The 20,968-nt window shown below is 41.5% G+C and overlaps 1 protein-coding gene and 1 pseudogene across 1 annotated transcript; one reads left to right on the top strand and one right to left on the bottom strand.

Moving 5' to 3' along the window:
• LOC116061870 overlaps nucleotides 1–6,145 on the top strand; it is a 43,577-nt pseudogene extending 37,432 nt beyond the window's left edge.
• Nucleotides 6,146–9,499: 3,354 nt separating this feature from the next.
• Nucleotides 9,500–11,715, bottom strand: LOC116061871 (gamma-crystallin M2-like). The gene is made up of 3 exons (XM_031316240.2): nucleotides 11,428–11,715; nucleotides 10,539–10,781; nucleotides 9,500–9,818 (listed from the first exon to the last, which is right to left on the bottom strand). The coding sequence occupies exons 1-3, from the start codon at nucleotides 11,632–11,634 to the stop codon at nucleotides 9,540–9,542; spliced, it is 729 nt and encodes a 242-aa protein (XP_031172100.2). The 5' UTR covers nucleotides 11,635–11,715; the 3' UTR covers nucleotides 9,500–9,539.
• Between the last annotated feature and the right edge of the window lie 9,253 nt (nucleotides 11,716–20,968).

Below are 20,968 nucleotides of genomic sequence, written 5' to 3'. Positions count from 1 at the left end.
CTTTATATCTGTCTTTACTCTGGGGGTTACTAGTCTTTATATCTGTCTTTGCTCTGGTGTTAACTAGTCTTTATATCTGTCTTTACTCTGGTGTTAACTAGTCTTTATTTATGTCTTTACTCTGGTGTTAACTAGTCTTTATTTATGTCTTTACTCTGGGGTTTACTAGTCTTTATATCTGTCTTTATATCTGTCTTTACTCTAGTGTTAACTAGTCTTTATTTCTGTCTTTACTCTGGTGTTAACTAGTCTTTATTTATGTCTTTACTCTGGGGTTTACTAGTCTTTATATCTGTCTTTATATCTGTCTTTACTCTGGTGTTTATTAGTCTTTATTTTGGTCTTTACTCTGGTGTTTACTAGTCTTTATTTTGGTCTTTACTCTGGTGTTAACTAGTCATTATATCTGTCTTTACTCTGATGTTAACTAGTCTTTATTTATGTCTTTACTCTGGTGTTTACTAGTCTTTATTTTGGTCTTTACTCTGGTGTTTACTCGTCTTTATTTCTGTCTTTACTCTGCAGGGACACCCATCTTCATGACAGCGGAGCAGCAGAAAGACATGAAGAGACTTGTGATGAAACCTCAGAAACCTGTTCCCCGACCTCAGGTTGGTTCCTCAGAAACCTGTTCCCCAACCTCAGGTTGGTTCCTCAGAAACCTGTTCCCCGACCTCAGGTTGGTTCCTCAGAAACCTGTTCCCCGACCTCCGGTTGGTTCCTGTGTTTACAGGAAATAAAGGTCAGGCCGGGGTCCGTATTTACGCAGCAGCAGCAGAGGATATCCCAATTCACAAATGATCTCCTGCATTGAATATGATTCATAAGGTTCTGATTCAATTGCATTTCTGATTGGATATCAGTCAGATCAGGAGAACTTCAGTCCCAATCCCAGTTCATCTGGATATAAAAGAGATTCTCAGAGAACTAACGCTGTTAATTGTCAGAACAAGAAGAAACCCTTAGAAGTTTTTAATGCACCAGGTTTAAGAACTGAGCCCCAAAAAGGATGTTTTACTTCTCCATTCATGGTGAAAAGACAAATATTGAAAGTCCATTTCTGGGTTTTATTCATCGATATCAGATCACTCAAACAACAAACAAAAATGTTTAACCTAGTCATCCCCGTGTGACGCTCGTGCTGATTCTGCATGTCTAGTTTTTATTAAATATTAATCTGAGTTTAAACTCTATTGGATCTCCGCCATGACAGACTCTTCTCATTTTATTTTTGGGTCTTGCAGAATAAACTCTCTCTGGTTTCTGTTTGATGCCGCTCTGACATCGTCTGTTTTCCCTGTTTCAGAACCGGTTCCAGGCTCGGTTCTTTGACCTGGTGACTTCGCAGTGGTTCAGCGTCACCATGGCGACGGTGATCTGCCTGAACATGGTGGTTCTGATGATGGAGACGGATAACCAGAGCCTGCAGATGGAGATCATCCTGTGGTGGTTCTACTTCCTCTTCATCATCCTCTTCTTGGTGGAGTTTATTCTGAAGATCGTGGCGCTCAGACGCCACTACTTCACCGACGGCTGGAACATCCTGGACTTCCTGGTGCTCATCTTGTCCATCGTGGGTACGTCGCTGATAGGACTGGGTTCAAGTCATTCTCCAGTTAAAATGTATCATTGTCTGTCACTATTTTTTTTATGTTGCTTTTTTTTAATGTTGTTGACGTTTTTTTATGTTTTTGTTGTTTTCTTCTACATTTTTTTATGTTTTTGTCACTTTGTCCGGCGTTGTTGACTTGAGTTAACCAACTGAAGTGACAAAAGCTAGCCTGGTTGACCCCAGACCCTTCTCAGTTGTAACTGAGAGTGGGTCTGAGGAAGGTTCATTCACAGCTCATTTCCAAAGGGGCGTCACCAACAGACGCCGCTCAAATGCCTCTCTGCGCCATTGGATAGTCCTTCAACCAATCAGACCAACGATCTGGGTGCCGGGTGACAGTGACAGGGGCATCAACGGCTTGCTGCGCTTCGGTGGCCGCCATGTTGAATGTAAACAAAAAGCTGCTCGCCGTCGCTGCGCTATCGTCATTGTGTAACGGTTGTGATTGGTGTAAAACCTGCCTCAATGGTTGTGATTGGTGCCTCGACTTGGAAAAATTGGAAATGGGCTTGAATGGGCTCTTGACCAGACGGACTTGCAGATAAAATCTCAGATTTGCCGGAAGTTCGTCAGGGTTTTCCCAGGCTAGACAATCAATCAATCAAGAGCACTGAACAAGGGGCGACCTCTAGCTCACCCAGTAGAGCGTGCGCCCCATGTAGGCTGAGTCCTTTGCAGTGGCCCGGGTTAGAGTCCGACCTGCGGCTCTTTGCTGCGTGTCATCCCCTATCTCTCTCCCACCTTTCCTGTCTATCTAATAAAGGTAAAAAAGCCCCAAAAGAAATCTTAAAAAAAAAGAACGCTGAACAAAGCAACTAAAAAGTAGAAAAAACATGAAGAACAGTATCGGCAGGAACATTTGAATATCTAATAATTCTCTCTGTCTCTTTCTTCAGGTATTTTTTTAGGCCACATCGTGGAGAAATACTTTGTCTCGGGCTCCCTGTTCATTGTGCTCCGAATGTTTCGTGTCCTCCGTGTCCTCTCTCTTGTTTGCTACGCCCGGGGAACCAGGAAGCTGCTTCTGTCCCTCATGATGTCACTTCCTGCCCTGTTCAACATCGGCGTCGTCCTTGTCATCGTCACCTTCTCTTCCTCCGTGTTTGGCATGTTAAATTTTGCCTTTGTGAAGCAGGAGGCCATGATAGATGACATCTTTAACTTCGAGACATTTGGGAGCAGCGTGCTCTGCGTGTTTACGATCAGCACGTCAGCATCCTGGGGCGGTCTGCTGCGTCCCTTCCTGAACTGGCCGCTGGACTGCGACCCCAACATGGAGCACCCGGGGTTCCCGGCGAGAGGTAACTGCATCAACCCGGTGCTCGCCATCGCCTTCTTCGTCAGCCACCTGGTCCTGTGCTTCCTGCTGCTGGTCCACCTGTACATCGCCGTTGTCATGGCGACGCTCAGCTCAGATGACGGCGAGCAGCTGAGTGAGGACGACCTGCAGATGTTTCAGAAAACCTGGAGGGAGTTTGACCCCGAAGCCTCGCAGGTCATACAGTACAGGTGAGACTGAGCTCCCTACACAATACTATTCAGACTGATGAGTCCACATTACTGGAAACATGCTCTGGTTCTTAAAGATATCTTCAAATCCAAACAAAAAAACGTTTTCTGTCATATTTTTTTTGCTGTTTCTTCTTCGGGCACTTTGGTCAGCGACAGGTGGAAAGTTGTGACTCAGGACCGAAATGTTAATAATTGTAACTTTAGTTAATAATTCAGATTTCTGAGGGTCCTGTAATGCATGAGTCAGCATGTTTTGATGTATTGTATTTTGCTGGAAAGTGACTCTAAAGCCGGGTTCTAGATGAGGAAAACTTTAGTCTCCCTGAGAGTCTCCGGTCTGCAGCCTTCTGAAAGCTGCCAGTTTCCACCAATGAGACGAGACGGTGAATCATCTCCATAGAAACCACTCTCTGTACTTCCTTTCTAACTTAAGACTTTTCAGGCTTTTTGTATCTAGATATCATTAGTAGCATCTAAATATGAATGAGGATTGTGATAGTAAGATACCACATCTGCATTTCTAGTAGAGATGAAACGGAGAAAACAATGTTTTATTTCTCTGATTCTCTGCTTTGTTCTGATGCTGCTCCCTTTCTTCAGTCTCTCTCTAGCTCTCTCCACCACATACCGTGATCTCTAACTCGCTCCACCACATACCGTGATCTCTAGCTCTATCCACCACATACCGTGATCTCTAGCTCGCTCCACCACATACCGTGATCTCTAACTCGCTCCACCACATACCGTGATCTCTAGCTCTCTCCACCACATACAGTGATCTCTAACTCGCTCCACCACATACCGTGATCTCTAGCTCTCTCCACCACATACAGTGATCTCTAACTCGCTCCACCACATACCGTGATCTCTAACTCGCTCCACCACATAAAGTGATCTCTAGCTCTCTCCACCACATACCGTGATCTCTAACTCGCTCCACCACATAAAGTGATCTCTAGCTCTCTCCACCACATACCGTGATCTCTAGCTCTCTCCACCACATACCGTGATCTCTAACTCTCTCCACCACATACCGTGATCTCTAGCTCTCTCCACCACATACAGTGATCTCTAACTCGCTCCACCACATACCGTGATCTCTAACTCGCTCCACCACATAAAGTGATCTCTAGCTCTCTCCACCACATACCATGCTCTGATGAACTGTTGTGTTCTACAGTCAGCTGTCAGATTTCTGCGACGCTCTGCAGGATCCTCTGAGGATTCCTAAACCAAACTCCGTCAGACTGATCCACATGGATCTGCCTCTTCTTCCTGGAGACAGAATCCGCTGCGTGGACGTTCTGCTGGCTCTCGCCTTACAGGTAACATCACCTGATATTATAACATTATTCTTATTAATAATCAATAATAAAATCAAAATAACTTAAATTGTGGTCAGGCACATTCAGACACAACATACAGCAATACATAGTCAATAATCATCCCCGAGAATAAATAAATACTACATAAAAAATGTATATTTTTTGATTCTTATTGTTATATTCCATCTGTGTGTAGGCGGTCGGTGACTCAGAAAAGATGAACACTTTCAAAGCCAAAATGGAGGAAAGATTCAACCCGTCTAAGGTTTTACACTCTTCTTTTTCTAAAGCACATTGTTGTCTTGTTAAATATTGTTATGTACTTACAGTCTGTTGATATCTAATGCATGTGTTTGTATGCCCAAGACAAATTTCCTTTGGAACAATAAAGTTCATCTGAGCTTGTTCTACAGAAGGAATCAGCGTGACGTTGTGTCACTTGAGTTATTAATTAAGTTGATTTATTAATTAACTAGCTTCTTTCTGTTCCCATTTTCAGCTGTGACTGTAACTTTAAACACAGAGATCCCACCTATCCCTGTTGAAATGTTCCGACTTTTTCTCCCCGTAATATACTTGTTGTATCTGTGGTCTCTGCTGTGTTATTCTCTGTTCTGTGTAGCTTTGCTGCGTCTCTGATAAACCAAATCTAGCAACAGGAACAGCAACACTATCCGCGTGTATGTCTACGCTGTATACAGCGGACGGTTGGGTTTAGTAAAAGAAGAAAGGGACGGTTGGGTTTAGGAAACGTGAGATGCGGGACATGATCCCCGGTCTCCTGGGTGAAAGTCCTGTGTTGTTTGACCCATCACCCCCCCAACCAACCTCCCTATGTGGATTTTTGGGCTTTCATACTACTCGTTATCGTAGTCGCTCTTAATGCTACGTCATCTTCTTATTGAATATCATGCTGTGATCACGAAACATGCTTCCCATTGAAATACATTAGTTTAAAAAATATGCGAAATTTTGCTGGAAAAAAATGAACAGAAGTTCTTTTCTAAGGAGAAAAATTGACATGCAATCGCAAGGTAATGTAAGTCAATGGAGGCTAAACGGCGTTGATAAACGTGAAAAAGAGATTATGCGTCTTGATAACACGGCAAAAAGCTATACGAATTAGCGTGTGATACATACGCCACTTACTGAGATCAGTCTGGTGATTTGGTCCATTCTCTTCTAAGTATTGTTTTTAAAGCATTTTGAAAATGTGGTTTAACAAACTGTCCTGAAGTCAAAGGTGTAACGGCCGACTCACTTTGATGGTTTCAGGTTGATTTTCTGACTAGGGTTAGGGTTAGACAGAAACAGAATCTGTGGATGTTTTTAGAGTTTTCAGATGCTGATCACACACTGATCCAGGATAGAAATCTGCTGATTCCTTGTGTCTCTTCTAAACGTTCACACAACAGTCTGATCTAAGCTGATATAACTCTGAATGTAAGTCTGAATATTGTTCCCTGCAGGTGTCATGTGAACCAATCAGCAGCACCCTGCAGAGGAAACAGGAAGTCGTGGCGGCCACAGTGATCCAGAAGGCGTACAGGAAGCACGTCCAGGATGTCAGCGGCTCACTTTGATGCTTTGATAGAGATACTGGAGACAGATTAAAAATGAACCGATTGATCCGGACCAGAGGCTGCAGTTTGTGGTCAAAAACGTCGAAAAAAAGGTCACAAACTTCAAAGAAAACTTCAAAAAAAAACTTTTAACTAGCTAACTAACTAACTAGCTCTAACAGCTTTAGGACTTTATTCTGGAAATACTTCAACTTTTTCTGGAAGATTTTACTACTTTATTCTGAAGATATTACTACTTTATTCTGAAGATATTACGACTTCAGTCTGAATATTTTACAACTTAAAGATATAATCAAATAACTTGTGTAATTAACTTTGCTGGCACATTATTTTAGGTTTCTGTCAGCTAAACTTTTAACTTTCATGAGCTTTCTGGATGATTTTGTTTTCAGAAATGTATTTTCATTTATATTAGCATTTTAAAAGAGCATGTTTTTAATACTAATGTTAGAAAAACTAACATTAGTATTAAAAACATATAATGTTAACATAAACACTAACATGAGCTTGTTTTACTCAGTGTTGAATATTCTTGATGATGATGATGATGATTGAACTCTAAATAAAGTGAAAGAAAGAACTTTCTGTATGATATTATAATTCATCTTCATGTTTACCTGGATCAATAAGTGGACTAAACTTTACCTGTGGTACTTTGTCATTCGTGAGGTCACCAAGGGGGCACTGCTCCTAAAAATGTTAAAAAAAAACATTGAAAAAAGAAACAAAAAAGAAGAAATAAACCATAACAAAGATACAGTTTTTTCCGATCACTATGACAATTTTTTCAATACTTTTAACAGCTTTCTAAACTCTTAACGCACCAACACACCTACAACACACGATTGGCAAAACAGTTCATTTCATTCTCTAAATCACACATTGAAAATTGATACCCATCAACCTCAGACCAGCACTGCTCTCCTAAATCACATCATAGTGTATTCACAACATAGTGTGTTAGTTAACTCCAGAACCAGCTGGCAGAGGGGACTGGTTTCAGGGCTGACCTCTTGGCTTTTGATTGCTTGAAACTTCATGGTATTTTCTGCACTGGATTTCAGATGTATCCAGAATTTTAATGATCTTTTTTTCTTCCCTGCATGCATTTGTGGGTGTTTTCCTCTGGACCCTGAGAATATTTCTAATAAGTTCTGCATGCAGGGATTCTACGGGGTGTTTATCCCATCTAGTGTAGTCAAGCTTACTGAGTGGATCCCATATCTCACATCCATACAGTGCAATCGGCATTATGATACTGTCAATGATTTTGCACCAGATCTTGATTGGAATTTGTATTTTATTAAAATTCCTTTTGATGGCATAGAGAGCTCTGTGAGCTTTCTCTTTTAGCACATTCACTGCAAGCTCAAAGCTTCCTGAGGCTCTGAGTTTCAGGCCTAGGTCCTAACATTGTGAATGCTCTAGGACCGTGTTTCCTAGAGTGAAAAGGTGTCTGGTTGCCTGGGATCTGGCTTTCTTTTGGAAGATAACAATCTTGGTTTTTGCCAGATTAACTGTCAGGGCCCAGTTCTGACAGAAGTGCTCTGTAAGCCTTGTTCAGAGGGTGAGAGCAGCACCAGGTCATCTGCAAAGAGCAGGAATTTAACTTCCGTGTTGTTGAGGGGGAGTCCAGGAGCTGTAGATTGTTCCAGTAACACCACTAACTCATTAATATAGATATTGAACAGGGTAGGACTCAAGCTACAGCCCTGTCTCACCCCACGCCCCTGAGTGAAGTATTCTGTTCTGCTGTTATCAATTTTCTCAGCACATTTGTTGTCCATATACATGGATTTGATTATATCATCTATTTTACCCCCTACACCGCTTTGTAAAGTTTTATAAAATAATCCATCATGCCAAATTGAGTCAAATGCTTTCCTAAAATCAACAAAACAAGCGAAGATTTTACTTTAGTTTGCTTGAATAAGATGTTTGTTGATTAGGGTGTGTAGGGTGTAGATGTGGTCAGTGGTACGGTGTTTTGGTAAGAAGCCAATCTGACCTTTACTCAGGACGTTGTGTTCGGTAAGGAAGGCCTGTAGATGGGCGTTTAGAATACAGCAGAACACCTTCCCCAGGTTACTGTTCACACAGATGCCTCGGTAGTTACTGGGGTTGAACTTGTCTCCACTCTTAAAGATGGGGGATATAAGCCCCCTGTTCCAGACCTCAGGGAAGCAGCCAGCTTGAAGAACGACACTGAACAGCTTTAAAAGGGCTTCTCCAGCTCGGGGCTGTGTTTCAGCATTTCAGTCCTGATGCTGTCAGGTCCACATGCTTATTTTGGTTTTAGTTTTTGGAGTGTGTGTGTGTTAACTCCTCTTGGGTGATTTCATAGTCCAGTGGGTTTTGACTGTCTTTTATGATTTTTTCAAGGGAATGTTACCCTGGAAATCCAGAGTTCTCGCAAGAGCACAATTGTAATTTGCTCAGCGAGTCCCTCTGGCATTGAGTAATGATGCTCATTAACTATGCCCTTGTAGCCGAGCTGCACCAATCACATGGCTGTATCTGATATAGGCAGGCCAGAGGTGAGCTAAACAGATGACGACAATTTAATCTACCAGTTAGCTCCGCTGGTAGCTAAGCGTATGGAGCTCTGGATACGTCACCCCGTGTATTGTTGTGATTGGTCGTAGTGTTATCCAATTGCGTGAAGTGAGATTTTCAAATGCATGCTTGGTGCCGCCCCTCGAGTTGGGCCATTTTCATTACTCAATGCCAGACCCTTAATCTTTCGGATTTGGGTCTGGATTTCCAGGCTAAGGGAGTGTAACTGTTGTGTAATGCCTTGTTGGCCAGTTGTAAGGTTATCTGGTGGGATTGGGTTGTAAAGGTGTTCAGAGTAGTTCCTCCATGTTTCTCCGTCTGTCAGAGGTGTGTCTTGGTTCTGTTTTGGGTTTAGGTTATTCCATTTTTCCCAAAACTGATTCTGGCTTATTGAGGTTTCTATTTCTTCTATGGTTTCATTATAGTGTGTTTTTCTTTCTTCTGAATCATATGTTTATATTCTTTAAGTTTGCTGTAGTAGTTTTCTCTAATGTCTGGGTTGTGTGGTTGGCATGTTTTTGGTTGGAAATGTTGAGGTTTTTCCTCATTAGTTCACACTCCTTGTCAAACCATTTTTCTTTGTGGGTTTTGTTTTTGGGTTTACGATTACCCCTCAAGAGAATTGCTTTGAGGGTCTCTCTCTCTCTCTCTCTCTCTCTCTCTCTTTCTCTTTATGTCTCTCTCTCCAATAGAAAGAGACAGGATGAGTGGTGAAAACTGTGGTAATTGTAGCCTATATGTGGCTGTGCTTGTGTTTGTGTGTGTGTGTGTGTGTGTGTGTGTGTGTGTGTGTGTCCGTGTGTTTTTGTGATACCAAATAATGACACAGTAATTTGCAGGCTGTGACTTTAAGTTTTCTCTTTGCTGAGGAAATAAAATCACCTTCAGATTAACAGACGAGACAGTAGGGTTGTTAGGTCAAAGATAGCTTTATTGATATGGTGTTAGAGTTTAGTAGTAGTCGTCCCTGATGCGCCTCATGCTCATCCACTTCATGCCGCTCATGCCCATGTTGCTGAAGTTCCTGTACTCTCCGGGCCTCATGTACATCATCCTGCCTCTGTACATTGGCTGCTCGTACATCAGCCAGTGGCCGTCCATCACGTGGCAGGACATGCAGTTGGACATGCGGTAACGGTCCATGACGTTGTCGCAGTCGTCCATCAGCTCATGCATCTGGCCTCCGAAGTTCTCCCTCTCATAGATCCTCATTCTGTAGGAGCCGCGGTACTGAAAAACATCCACAAACAATCATCAGTCGTCAGCCGGTATTTCCTAATATTACTTTAGGAAGTGATTAAACATCAATATTGATCCAACCCCCCTCCAAACCCTCCAAGGATATGGGTGGTTTGTTCCCCCCCTCTAATACAACCCACAGGAGCATTTCTTAAGTTATTGCCCCGTAGTGGTGGCAGGAAATACGTCCTCATATCTAAACCAGAGAAAGTAACGGTCACGGTATAACACACATCATTAACGTTGGAAAACGGTCCCAGTTTGGTTAGGTTTAGGCACCAAAACTACTTAGTTAAGTTTAGAAAAAGTCTCCTGGGGGAAAGTCCTGTGTTTGTGCTCTTATACTGCCTCACCTTACTTCCTGCTTTGCTCCCGTCAGAACTACTACAGCCACTAGAGGGCGCCGCCACCACAAACCCAAACATAGGTCACAATGATGCTGGAACAAAGCCCTTATGGGGAAGTTTTTCAGGGGAGGCAGTCTCTGATCGTTTCTATTCACAGTCTTGTACCTTTGCCTATTTTCAGCTTTTAAAATGTTCTTTTAAGCTGAATCAAATGATTTATGGTCACTATTCATCTCGGAGCTGGTTGGCTTGGGTCCAGGTTTAAACCTCTTTATATCAGCATTTAGTGAAACGTCAACATAGATACTGAACAGGTTTGGTATGATACAAGCGTTGTCTGTGCGGTGATGGTTTGTGTGGTTACCATGGGGATCATGCGGCAGGACCTGATGCAGTCGCTCATTCCCATCATGCTCTGGTAGTCGGCGTACTCGCCCCTCCTCAGGAAGTACTGGTTGCCCATGAAGTTGGTGCGGTCGTAGACCATGAAGCAGCCTCTCTCCACCCTGCAGGAGTGACACCTGCTCAGGTAGGAGGACATGTCGGCGAAGTCGCTGCTGCACTCGTAAGAACGACCCTGGAAGTTCCTGTCCTCGTAGAAGATGACCTGAACACACAGTTAGAGAGAACGTCAGGAGTCAGCAGGTCTGCCGATCAGGGCACTGAAGTATGACCCATTTTTTGTCTTCTGACATGCTCCACTTTGCTTTTATTTCAACACTTTTATGATTACTTCCAGGTTGCCTGTCTTGATGATATCCTCATGTCTTTCTTCAAAATGAAAAAAATAATTTGCAAAAAAAATTACTGTATTGAAAGCAAAAAACCAACAGACATCGGGATTTTGTTAAAAATCTAAAAACCAATGTGACTTCCATTTTTGGTATCAAACGATATAAGGATATAAGGATCTATACATGGCCTTCTCATTCTTCAATCCAAAAGGAACAACGATAAAAGGAATTGCTTTTCTAATCACAAATGGATTACGTATTATTCAATGAGACCCTGACCGTGTGACTTGTTTTTTATAAATTCTGAGAACAAAAACAGTTATAAGCAATAACTGCTCTGTTTCTCTTTTCTTAAACCTAAAAGCTATGTATAAAAAACTGAGAAACGTAGAAAATGTAACCCACTAATAAATCCATCAAGGTTAAACCTATAAGCCATTTATAAGAGTTATAAAAGTATAAAGAGTGAATTCTGAGAGAGAAACAGTAAATTTTAAGAGAATAGTTTGTTTTTCTCACCCTGCCCATCATGTTCATGCTGCTGGAAGTCATGTTGCCTCTCTGCTCGTTCAGCCGGATGCTGCTGATGTTCAGTCTGTCAGCGGTGGATGTGTTGTTACCTGTGGAGCAGCTGCTGCTCTTTATAGCACCTGAGCAGCTGAAGCCTTTTGTCCAAACAGCCTGAGCCAGCATCGCGTCATAAAAGAGATGCTCGGTGTTCGGCATTTCTCTTAGAAACTACAGACAAAGAGCTACAGACTGCAGCGGCTCTGTGTCTCCTTCAGGCCTCTTTTTGTTAATTCTCTGTTCACTGTGTTTTTAGTTGTTCACTGTGTGCAGCACACTTTCTGGAACCTGTCCCACTATGACAAACATACATACCTACATACATACATACATACATACATACATACATACATACATATGTAATCTTTAGACTGAAATAGTTCTGGTATCAGCTTGCTTGCTCTAGATCACGTGTCAAACTCAAGGCCCTCATATCAATTTAGGTTTACAATAAAGTTTGGCCGCCTAATTGGGCGCCAAAGACTTTTTCCAAACTGCGATTCCGCGACACTCAGAGTGGATTTGTCAAATATGAGCCTTGGAAATTCCCCCAGAAGAAGCAGAGAGTTTTCATATTCAGGCTGTGAAACAGGTTGCTGGGAGTTGGCTGTGTGATAGCTGCTTTGAGAAATATAATCTTTGTTTTACGTGATTTGCTAAATTCTATAATGGCTAGAAAGTTTATTGCTGACTTTTTTAGGGTTTTATGACGACCAAACTGTAAGTGAGAAGACTATATGAGACATGCAGTAATACATTCAAAGATATTTAACTTTTTCTCTTAAATAAAAGCATGTCAATAAGCATTTCCATTTCCAGTGTGGCCCTTAGTGAAGTTGAGATTGACTCTCCTGCTCTAGACAATGGATAATTTAAATCTCCACAAGCTAAGCTGGCAGAAGATCCATTATCTCCGGTGCATCTAAAAGACTTTTCAGGTTTGATAAGAATAAGAAGACAGTTTTAGCTGTATGAAGGACTTTACTTAGACTCAAGCATGGTTTTTCACATAAATAGCTGTTCCAACACCTTTGTGGTTGGCCATCTGAGAGTATTTGTGTACAGAATGTTTCTTTTGCGTTTAAATGTGTTGTAGGTTTCTATAAGGAGACCTTCTGAAACAAATGATCCTCGTAGGTGAGTCAGTTAGACAGAAGCAGTTTATTCTGACTTTTGATGGCTGTATTGTCTGCTTTATCTGTAAATTATTTTAGTCATTAAATCATTGAATCTCTCGCAGATACCTCCTCTTCTGCGTTTCGGTCCTGACCTCCAACTACGGTGGCCCTGAAGTGCAAACCACGACAGCAAATCCCACAACACGACAGCAAATCACACAACAGCAAAAATGGCTGTTGTGTGATTTGCTGTCGTGTTGTGTGATTTGCTGTTGTGTAATGTCTTCTTGTGTGATTTGCTGTCGTGTGATTTGCTGTCGTGTTGTGTGATTTGCTGTCGTGTGATTTGCTGTTGTGTTGTGTGATTTGCTGTTGTGTGATGTCTTGTTGTGTGATTTGCTGTCTTGTTGTGTGATTTGCTGTCGTGTGATTTGCTGTTGTGTGATTTGCTGTTGTGTTGTGTGATTTGCTGTTGTGTTGTGTGATTTGCTGTCTTGTTGTGTGATTTGCTGTCTTGTTGTGTGATTTGCTGTTGTGTTGTGTGATTTGCTGTTATGTTGAGTGATTTGCTGTTGTGTTGTGTGATTTGCTGTCTTGTTGTGTGATTTGCTGTTGTGTTGTGTGATTTGCTGTCTTGTGTGATTTGCTGTCTTGTTGTGTGATTTGCTGTTGTGTTGTGTGATTTGCTGTCTTGTTGTGTGATTTGCTGTTGTGTGATTTGTTGTCGTGTCGTGTGATTTGCTGTCTTGTGTGATTTGCTGTTGTGTGGTTTGCTGTCTTGTTGTATGATTTGTTGTTGTGTGATTTGCTGTCGTGTGATTTGCTGTCGTGTCGTGTGATTTGCTGTTGTGTTGTGTGATTTGCTGTCTTGTTGTGTGATTTGCTGTCTTGTTGTGTGATTTGCTGTTGTGTTGTGTGATTTGCTGTCGTGTTGTGTGATTTGCTGTCTTGTTGTGTGATTTGCTGTTGTGTGATTTGCTGTTGTGTTGTATGATTTGCTGTCTTGTGTGATTTGCTGTTGTGTTGTATGATTTGCTGTCTTGTTGTGTGATTTGCTGTCGTGTCGTGTGATTTGCTGTCTTGTTGTGTGATTTGCTGTTGTGTTGTGTGATTTGCTGTCTTGTGTGATTTGCTGTCTTGTTGTGTGATTTGCTGTTGTGTCGTGTGATTTGCTGTCTTGTTGTGTGATTTGCTGTTGTGTTGTGTGATTTGCTGTTGAGTTGTGTGGTTTGCTGTCTTGTGTGATTTGCTGTTGTGTTGTGTGATTTGCTGTTGTGTTGTGTGATTTGCTGTCTTGTTGTGTGATTTGCTGTCGTGTTGTGTGATTTGCTGTTGTGTTGTGTGATTTGCTGTTGTGTTGTGTGATTTGCTGTTGTGTTGTCATTTGCTGTCCTGTTGTGTGATTTGCTGTTGTGTGATTTGCTGTTGTGTTGTGTGATTTGCTGTTGTGTGATTTGCTGTTGTGTGATTTGCTGTCTTGTTGTGTGATTTACTGTTGTGTTGTGTGATTTGCTGTCTTGTTGTGTGATTTGCTTTCTTGTTGTGTGATTTGCTGTTGTGTTGTGTGATTTGCTGTTATGTTGTGTGATTTGCTGTCGTGTGATTTGCTGTCGTGTCGTGTGATTTGCTGTTGTGTTGTGTGATTTGCTGTCTTGTTGTGTGATTTGCTGTCTTGTTGTGTGATTTGCTGTTGTGTTGTGTGATTTGCTGTCGTGTTGTGTGATTTGCTGTTGTGTTGTGTGATTTGCTGTCTTGTTGTGTGATTTGCTGTTGTGTTGTATGATTTGCTGTCTTGTGTGATTTGCTGTTGTGTCGTGTGATTTGCTGTCTTGTTGTGTGATTTGCTGTTGTGTTGTGTGATTTGCTGTCTTGTGTGATTTGCTATCTTGTTGTGTGATTTGCTGTCGTGTCGTGTGATTTGCTGTCTTGTTGTGTGATTTGCTGTTGTGTTGTGTGATTTGCTGTCTTGTTGTGTGATTTGCTGTTGTGTGATTTGTTGTCGTGTCGTGTGATTTGCTGTCTTGTTGTGTGATTTGCTGTTGTGTGGTTTGCTGTCTTGTTGTATGATTTGTTGTTGTGTGATTTGCTGTTGTGTTGTGTGATTTGCTGTCGTTTGATTTGCTGTCGTGTCGTGTGATTTGCTGTTGTGTTGTGTGATTTGCTGTCTTGTTGTGTGATTTGCTGTCTTGTTGTGTGATTTGCTGTTGTGTTGTGTGATTTGCTGTCGTGTTGTGTGATTTGCTGTCTTGTCGTGTGATTTGCTGTTGTGTTGTGTGATTTGCTGTTGTTTTGTGTGATTTGCTGTCTTGTTGTGTGATTTGCTGTTGTGTGATTTGCTGTCTTGTTGTGTGATTTACTGTTGTGTTGTGTGATTTGCTGTCTTGTTGTGTGATTTGCTGTCTTGTTGTGTGATTTGCTGTTGTGTTGTGTTATTTGCTGTTACGTTGTGTGATTTGCTGTTGTGTTGTGTGATTTGCTGTCTTGTTGTGTGATTTGCTGTTGTGTTGTGTGATTTTCTGTCTTGTTGTGTGATTTGCTGTCTTGTTGTGTGATTTGCTGTTGTGTTGTGTGATTTGCTGTCTTGTTGTGTGATTTGCTGTTGTGTGATTTGTTGTCGTGTCGTGTGATTTGCTGTCTTGTTGTGTGATTTGCTGTTGTGTGGTTTGCTGTCTTGTTGGATGATTTGTTGTTGTGTGATTTGCTGTTGTGTTGTGTGATTTGCTGTCGTGTGATTTGCTGTCGTGTCGTGTGATTTGCTGTTGTGTTGTGTGATTTGCTGTCTTGTTGTGTGATTTGCTGTCTTGTTGTGTGATTTGCTGTTGTGTTGTGTGATTTGCTGTCGTGTTGTGTGATTTGCTGTCTTGTCGTGTGATTTGCTGTTGTGTTGTGTGATTTGCTGTTGTGTTGTGTGATTTGCTGTCTTGTTGTGTGATTTGCTGTTGTGTGATTTGCTGTTGTGTTGTATGATTTGCTGTCTTGTTGTGTGATTTGCTGTTGTGTTGTATGATTTGCTGTCTTGTTGTGTGATTTGCTGTCGTGTCGTGTGATTTGCTGTCTTGTTGTGTGATTTGCTGTTGTGTTGTGTGATTTGCTGTTGAGTTGTGTGGTTTGCTGTCTTGTTGTGTGATTTGCTGTCGTGTTGTGTGATTTGCTGTTGTGTTGTGTGATTTGCTGTTGTGTTGTGTGATTTGCTGTTGTGTTGTCATTTGCTGTCCTGTTGTGTGATTTGCTGTTGTGTGATTTGCTGTTGTGTTGTGTGATTTGCTGTTGTGTGATTTGCTGTTGTGTGATTTGCTGTCTTGTTGTGTGATTTACTGTTGTGTTGTGTGATTTGCTGTCTTGTTGTGTGATTTGCTGTCTTGTTGTGTGATTTGCTGTTGTGTTGTGTGATTTGCTGTTGTGTTGTGTGATTTGCTGTTGTGTTGTGTGATTTGCTGTCTTGTTGTGTGATTTGCTGTTGTGTTGTGTGATTTGCTGTCGTGTTGTGTGATTTGCTGTCTTGTTGTGTGATTTGCTGTTGTGTTGTGTGATTTGCTGTCTTGTTGTGTGATTTGCTGTTGTGTGATTTGTTGTCGTGTCGTGTGATTTGCTGTCTTGTTGTGTGATTTGCTGTTGTGTGGTTTGCTGTCTTGTTGTATGATTTGTTGTTGTGTGATTTGCTGTTTGTGTTGTGTGATTTGCTGTTGTGTGATTTGCTGTTGTGTCGTGTGATTTGCTGTTGTGTTGTGTGATTTGCTGTCTTGTTGTGTGATTTGCTGTCTTGTTGTGTGATTTGCTGTTGTGTTGTGTGATTTGCTGTCGTGTTGTGTGATTTGCTGTTGTGTGTGTGATTTGCTGTCTTGTTGTGTGATTTGCTGTTGTGTGATTTGCTGTTGTGTTGTATGATTTGCTGTCTTGTTGTGTGATTTGCTGTTGTGTGTGATTTGCTGTCTTGTGTGATTTGCTGTTGTGTGTGTGATTTGCTGTCTTGTTGTGTGATTTGCTGTTGTGTTGTGTGATTTGCTGTCGTGTGTGATTTGCTGTTGTGTTGTGTGATTTGCTGTCGTGTTGTGTGATTTGCTGTCTTGTTGTGTGATTTGCTGTTGTGTTGTGTGATTTGCTGTCTTGTTGTGTGATTTGCTGTTGTGTGATTTGTTGTCGTGTCGTGTGATTTGCTGTCTTGTTGTGTGATTTGCTGTTGTGTGGTTTGCTGTCTTGTTGTATGATTTGTTGTTGTGTGATTTGCTGTTGTGTTGTGTGATTTGCTGTCGTGTGATTTGCTGTCGTGTCGTGTGATTTGCTGTTGTGTTGTGTGATTTGCTGTCTTGTTGTGTGATTTGCTGTCTTGTTGTGTGATTTGCTGTTGTGTTGTGTGATTTGCTGTCGTGTTGTGTGATTTGCTGTCTTGTCGTGTGATTTGCTGTTGTGTTGTGTGATTTGCTGTTGTGTTGTGTGATTTGCTGTCTTGTTGTGTGATTTGCTGTTGTGTGATTTGCTGTCTTGTTGTGTGATTTGCTGTTGTGTTGTGTGATTTGCTGTCTTGTTGTGTGATTTGCTGTCTTGTTGTGTGATTTGCTGTTGTGTTGTGTGATTTGCTGTTATGTTGTGTGATTTGCTGTTGTGTTGTGTGATTTGCTGTCTTGTTGTGTGATTTGCTGTTGTGTTGTGTGATTTGCTGTCTTGTTGTGTGATTTGCTGTCTTGTTGTGTGATTTGCTGTTGTGTTGTGTGATTTGCTGTCTTGTTGTGTGATTTGCTGTTGTGTGATTTGCTGTCGTGTCGTGTGATTTGCTGTCTTGTTGTGTGATTTGCTGTTGTGTGGTTTGCTGTCTTGTTGTATGATTTGCTGTTGTGTGATTTGCTGTTGTGTTGTGTGATTTGCTGTCGTGTGTGTGATTTGCTGTCGTGTGATTTGCTGTCGTGTTGTGTGATTTGCTGTTGTGTTGTGTGATTTGCTGTCTTGTGTGATTTGCTATCTTGTTGTGTGATTTGCTGTCGTGTCGTGTGATTTGCTGTCTTGTTGTGTGATTTGCTGTTGTGTGATTTGCTGTCTTGTTGTGTGATTTGCTGTTGTGTGATTTGTTGTCGTGTCGTGTGATTTGCTGTCTTGTTGTGTGATTTGCTGTTGTGTGGTTTGCTGTCTTGTTGTATGATTTGTTGTTGTGTGATTTGCTGTTGTGTTGTGTGATTTGCTGTCGTGTGATTTGCTGTCGTGTCGTGTGATTTGCTGTTGTGTTGTGTGATTTGCTGTCTTGTTGTGTGATTTGCTGTCTTGTTGTGTGATTTGCTGTTGTGTTGTGTGATTTGCTGTCGTGTTGTGTGATTTGCTGTCTTGTCGTGTGATTTGCTGTTGTGTTGTGTGATTTGCTGTTGTGTTGTGTGATTTGCTGTCTTGTTGTGTGATTTGCTGTTGTGTGATTTGCTGTCTTGTTGTGTGATTTACTGTTGTGTTGTGTGATTTGCTGTCTTGTTGTGTGATTTGCTGTCTTGTTGTGTGATTTGCTGTTGTGTTGTGTGATTTGCTGTTATGTTGTGTGATTTGCTGTTGTGTTGTGTGATTTGCTGTCTTGTTGTGTGATTTGCTGTTGTGTTGTGTGATTTGCTGTCTTGTTGTGTGATTTGCTGTCTTGTTGTGTGATTTGCTGTTGTGTTGTGTGATTTGCTGTCTTGTTGTGTGATTTGCTGTTGTGTGATTTGTTGTCGTGTCGTGTGATTTGCTGTCTTGTTGTGTGATTTGCTGTTGTGTGGTTTGCTGTCTTGTTGGATGATTTGTTGTTGTGTGATTTGCTGTTGTGTTGTGTGATTTGCTGTCGTGTGATTTGCTGTCGTGTCGTGTGATTTGCTGTTGTGTTGTGTGATTTGCTGTCTTGTTGTGTGATTTGCTGTCTTGTTGTGTGATTTGCTGTTGTGTTGTGTGATTTGCTGTTGTGTTGTGTGATTTGCTGTCTTGTCGTGTGATTTGCTGTTGTGTTGTGTGATTTGCTGTTGTGTTGTGTGATTTGCTGTCTTGTTGTGTGATTTGCTGTTGTGTGATTTGCTGTTGTGTTGTATGATTTGCTGTCTTGTTGTGTGATTTGCTGTTGTGTTGTATGATTTGCTGTCTTGTTGTGTGATTTGCTGTCGTGTCGTGTGATTTGCTGTCTTGTTGTGTGATTTGCTGTTGTGTTGTGTGATTTGCTGTTGAGTTGTGTGGTTTGCTGTCTTGTTGTGTGATTTGCTGTCGTGTTGTGTGATTTGCTGTTGTGTTGTGTGATTTGCTGTTGTGTTGTGTGATTTGCTGTTGTGTTGTCATTTGCTGTCCTGTTGTGTGATTTGCTGTTGTGTGATTTGCTGTTGTGTTGTGTGATTTGCTGTTGTGTGATTTGCTGTTGTGTGATTTGCTGTCTTGTTGTGTGATTTACTGTTGTGTTGTGTGATTTGCTGTCTTGTTGTGTGATTTGCTGTCTTGTTGTGTGATTTGCTGTTGTGTTGTGTGATTTGCTGTTATGTTGTGTGATTTGCTGTTGTGTTGTGTGATTTGCTGTCTTGTTGTGTGATTTGCTGTTGTGTTGTGTGATTTGCTGTCTTGTTGTGTGATTTGCTGTCTTGTTGTGTGATTTGCTGTTGTGTTGTGTGATTTGCTGTCTTGTTGTGTGATTTGCTGTTGTGTGATTTGTTGTCGTGTCGTGTGATTTGCTGTCTTGTTGTGTGATTTGCTGTTGTGTGGTTTGCTGTCTTGTTGTATGATTTGTTGTTGTGTGATTTGCTTTTGTGTTGTGTGATTTGCTGTCGTGTGATTTGCTGTTGTGTCGTGTGATTTGCTGTTGTGTTGTGTGATTTGCTGTCTTGTTGTGTGATTTGCTGTCTTGTTGTGTGATTTGCTGTTGTGTTGTGTGATTTGCTGTCGTGTTGTGTGATTTGCTGTTGTTGTGTGATTTGCTGTCTTGTTGTGTGATTTGCTGTTGTGTGATTTGCTGTTGTGTTGTGTGATTTGCTGTTGTGTGATTTGCTGTTGTGTTGTATGATTTGCTGTCTTGTGTGATTTGCTGTTGTGTCGTGTGATTTGCTGTCTTGTTGTGTGATTTGCTGTTGTGTTGTGTGATTTGCTGTCTTGTGTGATTTGCTGTCTTGTTGTGTGATTTGCTGTCGTGTCGTGTGATTTGCTGTCTTGTTGTGTGATTTGCTGTTGTGTTGTGTGATTTGCTGTCTTGTTGTGTGATTTGCTATTGTGTGATTTGTTGTCGTGTCGTGTGATTTGCTGTCTTGTTGTGTGATTTGCTGTTGTGTGGTTTGCTGTCTTGTTGTATGATTTGTTGTTGTGTGATTTGCTGTTGTGTTGTGTGATTTGCTGTCGTGTGATTTGCTGTCGTGTCGTGTGATTTGCTGTTGTGTTGTGTGATTTGCTGTCTTGTTGTGTGATTTGCTGTCTTGTTGTGTGATTTGCTGTTGTGTTGTGTGATTTGCTGTCGTGTTGTGTGATTTGCTGTCTTGTCGTGTGATTTGCTGTTGTGTTGTGTGATTTGCTGTTGTTTTGTGTGATTTGCTGTCTTGTTGTGTGATTTGCTGTTGTGTGATTTGCTGTCTTGTTGTGTGATTTACTGTTGTGTTGTGTGATTTGCTGTCTTGTTGTGTGATTTGCTGTCTTGTTGTGTGATTTGCTGTTGTGTTGTGTGATTTGCTGTTATGTTGTGTGATTTGCTGTTGTGTTGTGTGATTTGCTGTCTTGTTGTGTGATTTGCTGTTGTGTTGTGTGATTTGCTGTCTTGTTGTGTGATTTGCTGTCTTGTTGTGTGATTTGCTGTTGTGTTGTGTGATTTGCTGTCTTGTTGTGTGATTTGCTGTTGTGTGATTTGTTGTCGTGTCGTGTGATTTGCTGTCTTGTTGTGTGATTTGCTGTTGTGTGGTTTGCTGTCTTGTTGTATGATTTGTTGTTGTGTGATTTGCTGTTGTGTTGTGTGATTTGCTGTCGTGTGATTTGCTGTCGTGTCGTGTGATTTGCTGTTGTGTTGTGTGATTTGCTGTCTTGTTGTGTGATTTGCTGTCTTGTTGTGTGATTTGCTGTTGTGTTGTGTGATTTGCTGTCGTGTTGTGTGATTTGCTGTCTTGTCGTGTGATTTGCTGTTGTGTTGTGTGATTTGCTGTTGTGTTGTGTGAATTGCTGTCTTGTTGTGTGATTTGCTGTTGTGTGATTTGCTGTTGTGTTGTATGATTTGCTGTCTTGTTGTGTGATTTGCTGTTGTGTTGTATGATTTGCTGTCTTGTTGTGTGATTTGCTGTCGTGTCGTGTGATTTGCTGTCTTGTTGTGTGATTTGCTGTTGTGTTGTGTGATTTGCTGTCTTGTGTGATTTGCTGTCTTGTTGTGTGATTTGCTGTCGTGTTGTGTGATTTGCTGTTGAGTTGTGTGGTTTGCTGTCTTG

The sequence above is a fragment of the Sander lucioperca genome, chromosome 7 (genome assembly GCF_008315115.2).
Source record: "Sander lucioperca isolate FBNREF2018 chromosome 7, SLUC_FBN_1.2, whole genome shotgun sequence".
Taxonomy (NCBI): domain Eukaryota; kingdom Metazoa; phylum Chordata; class Actinopteri; order Perciformes; family Percidae; genus Sander; species Sander lucioperca.
The sequence above is the reverse complement of the archived record's forward strand: the minus strand, read 5'-3'. Positions and strand labels throughout refer to the sequence as shown.

Coding starts and splice junctions, on each gene's coding strand:
- LOC116061871 (XM_031316240.2), bottom strand. CDS start 11,634: ATGCCGAACACCGAGCATCTCTTTTATGACGCGATGCTGGCTCAGGCT. Junction 10,782..11,427: donor GCATGAACATGATGGGCAGG/GTGAGAAAAACA, acceptor CTGTGTGTTCAG/GTCATCTTCTACGAGGACAG. Junction 9,819..10,538: donor CCTGCCGCATGATCCCCATG/GTAACCACACAA, acceptor GATGTTTTTCAG/TACCGCGGCTCCTACAGAAT.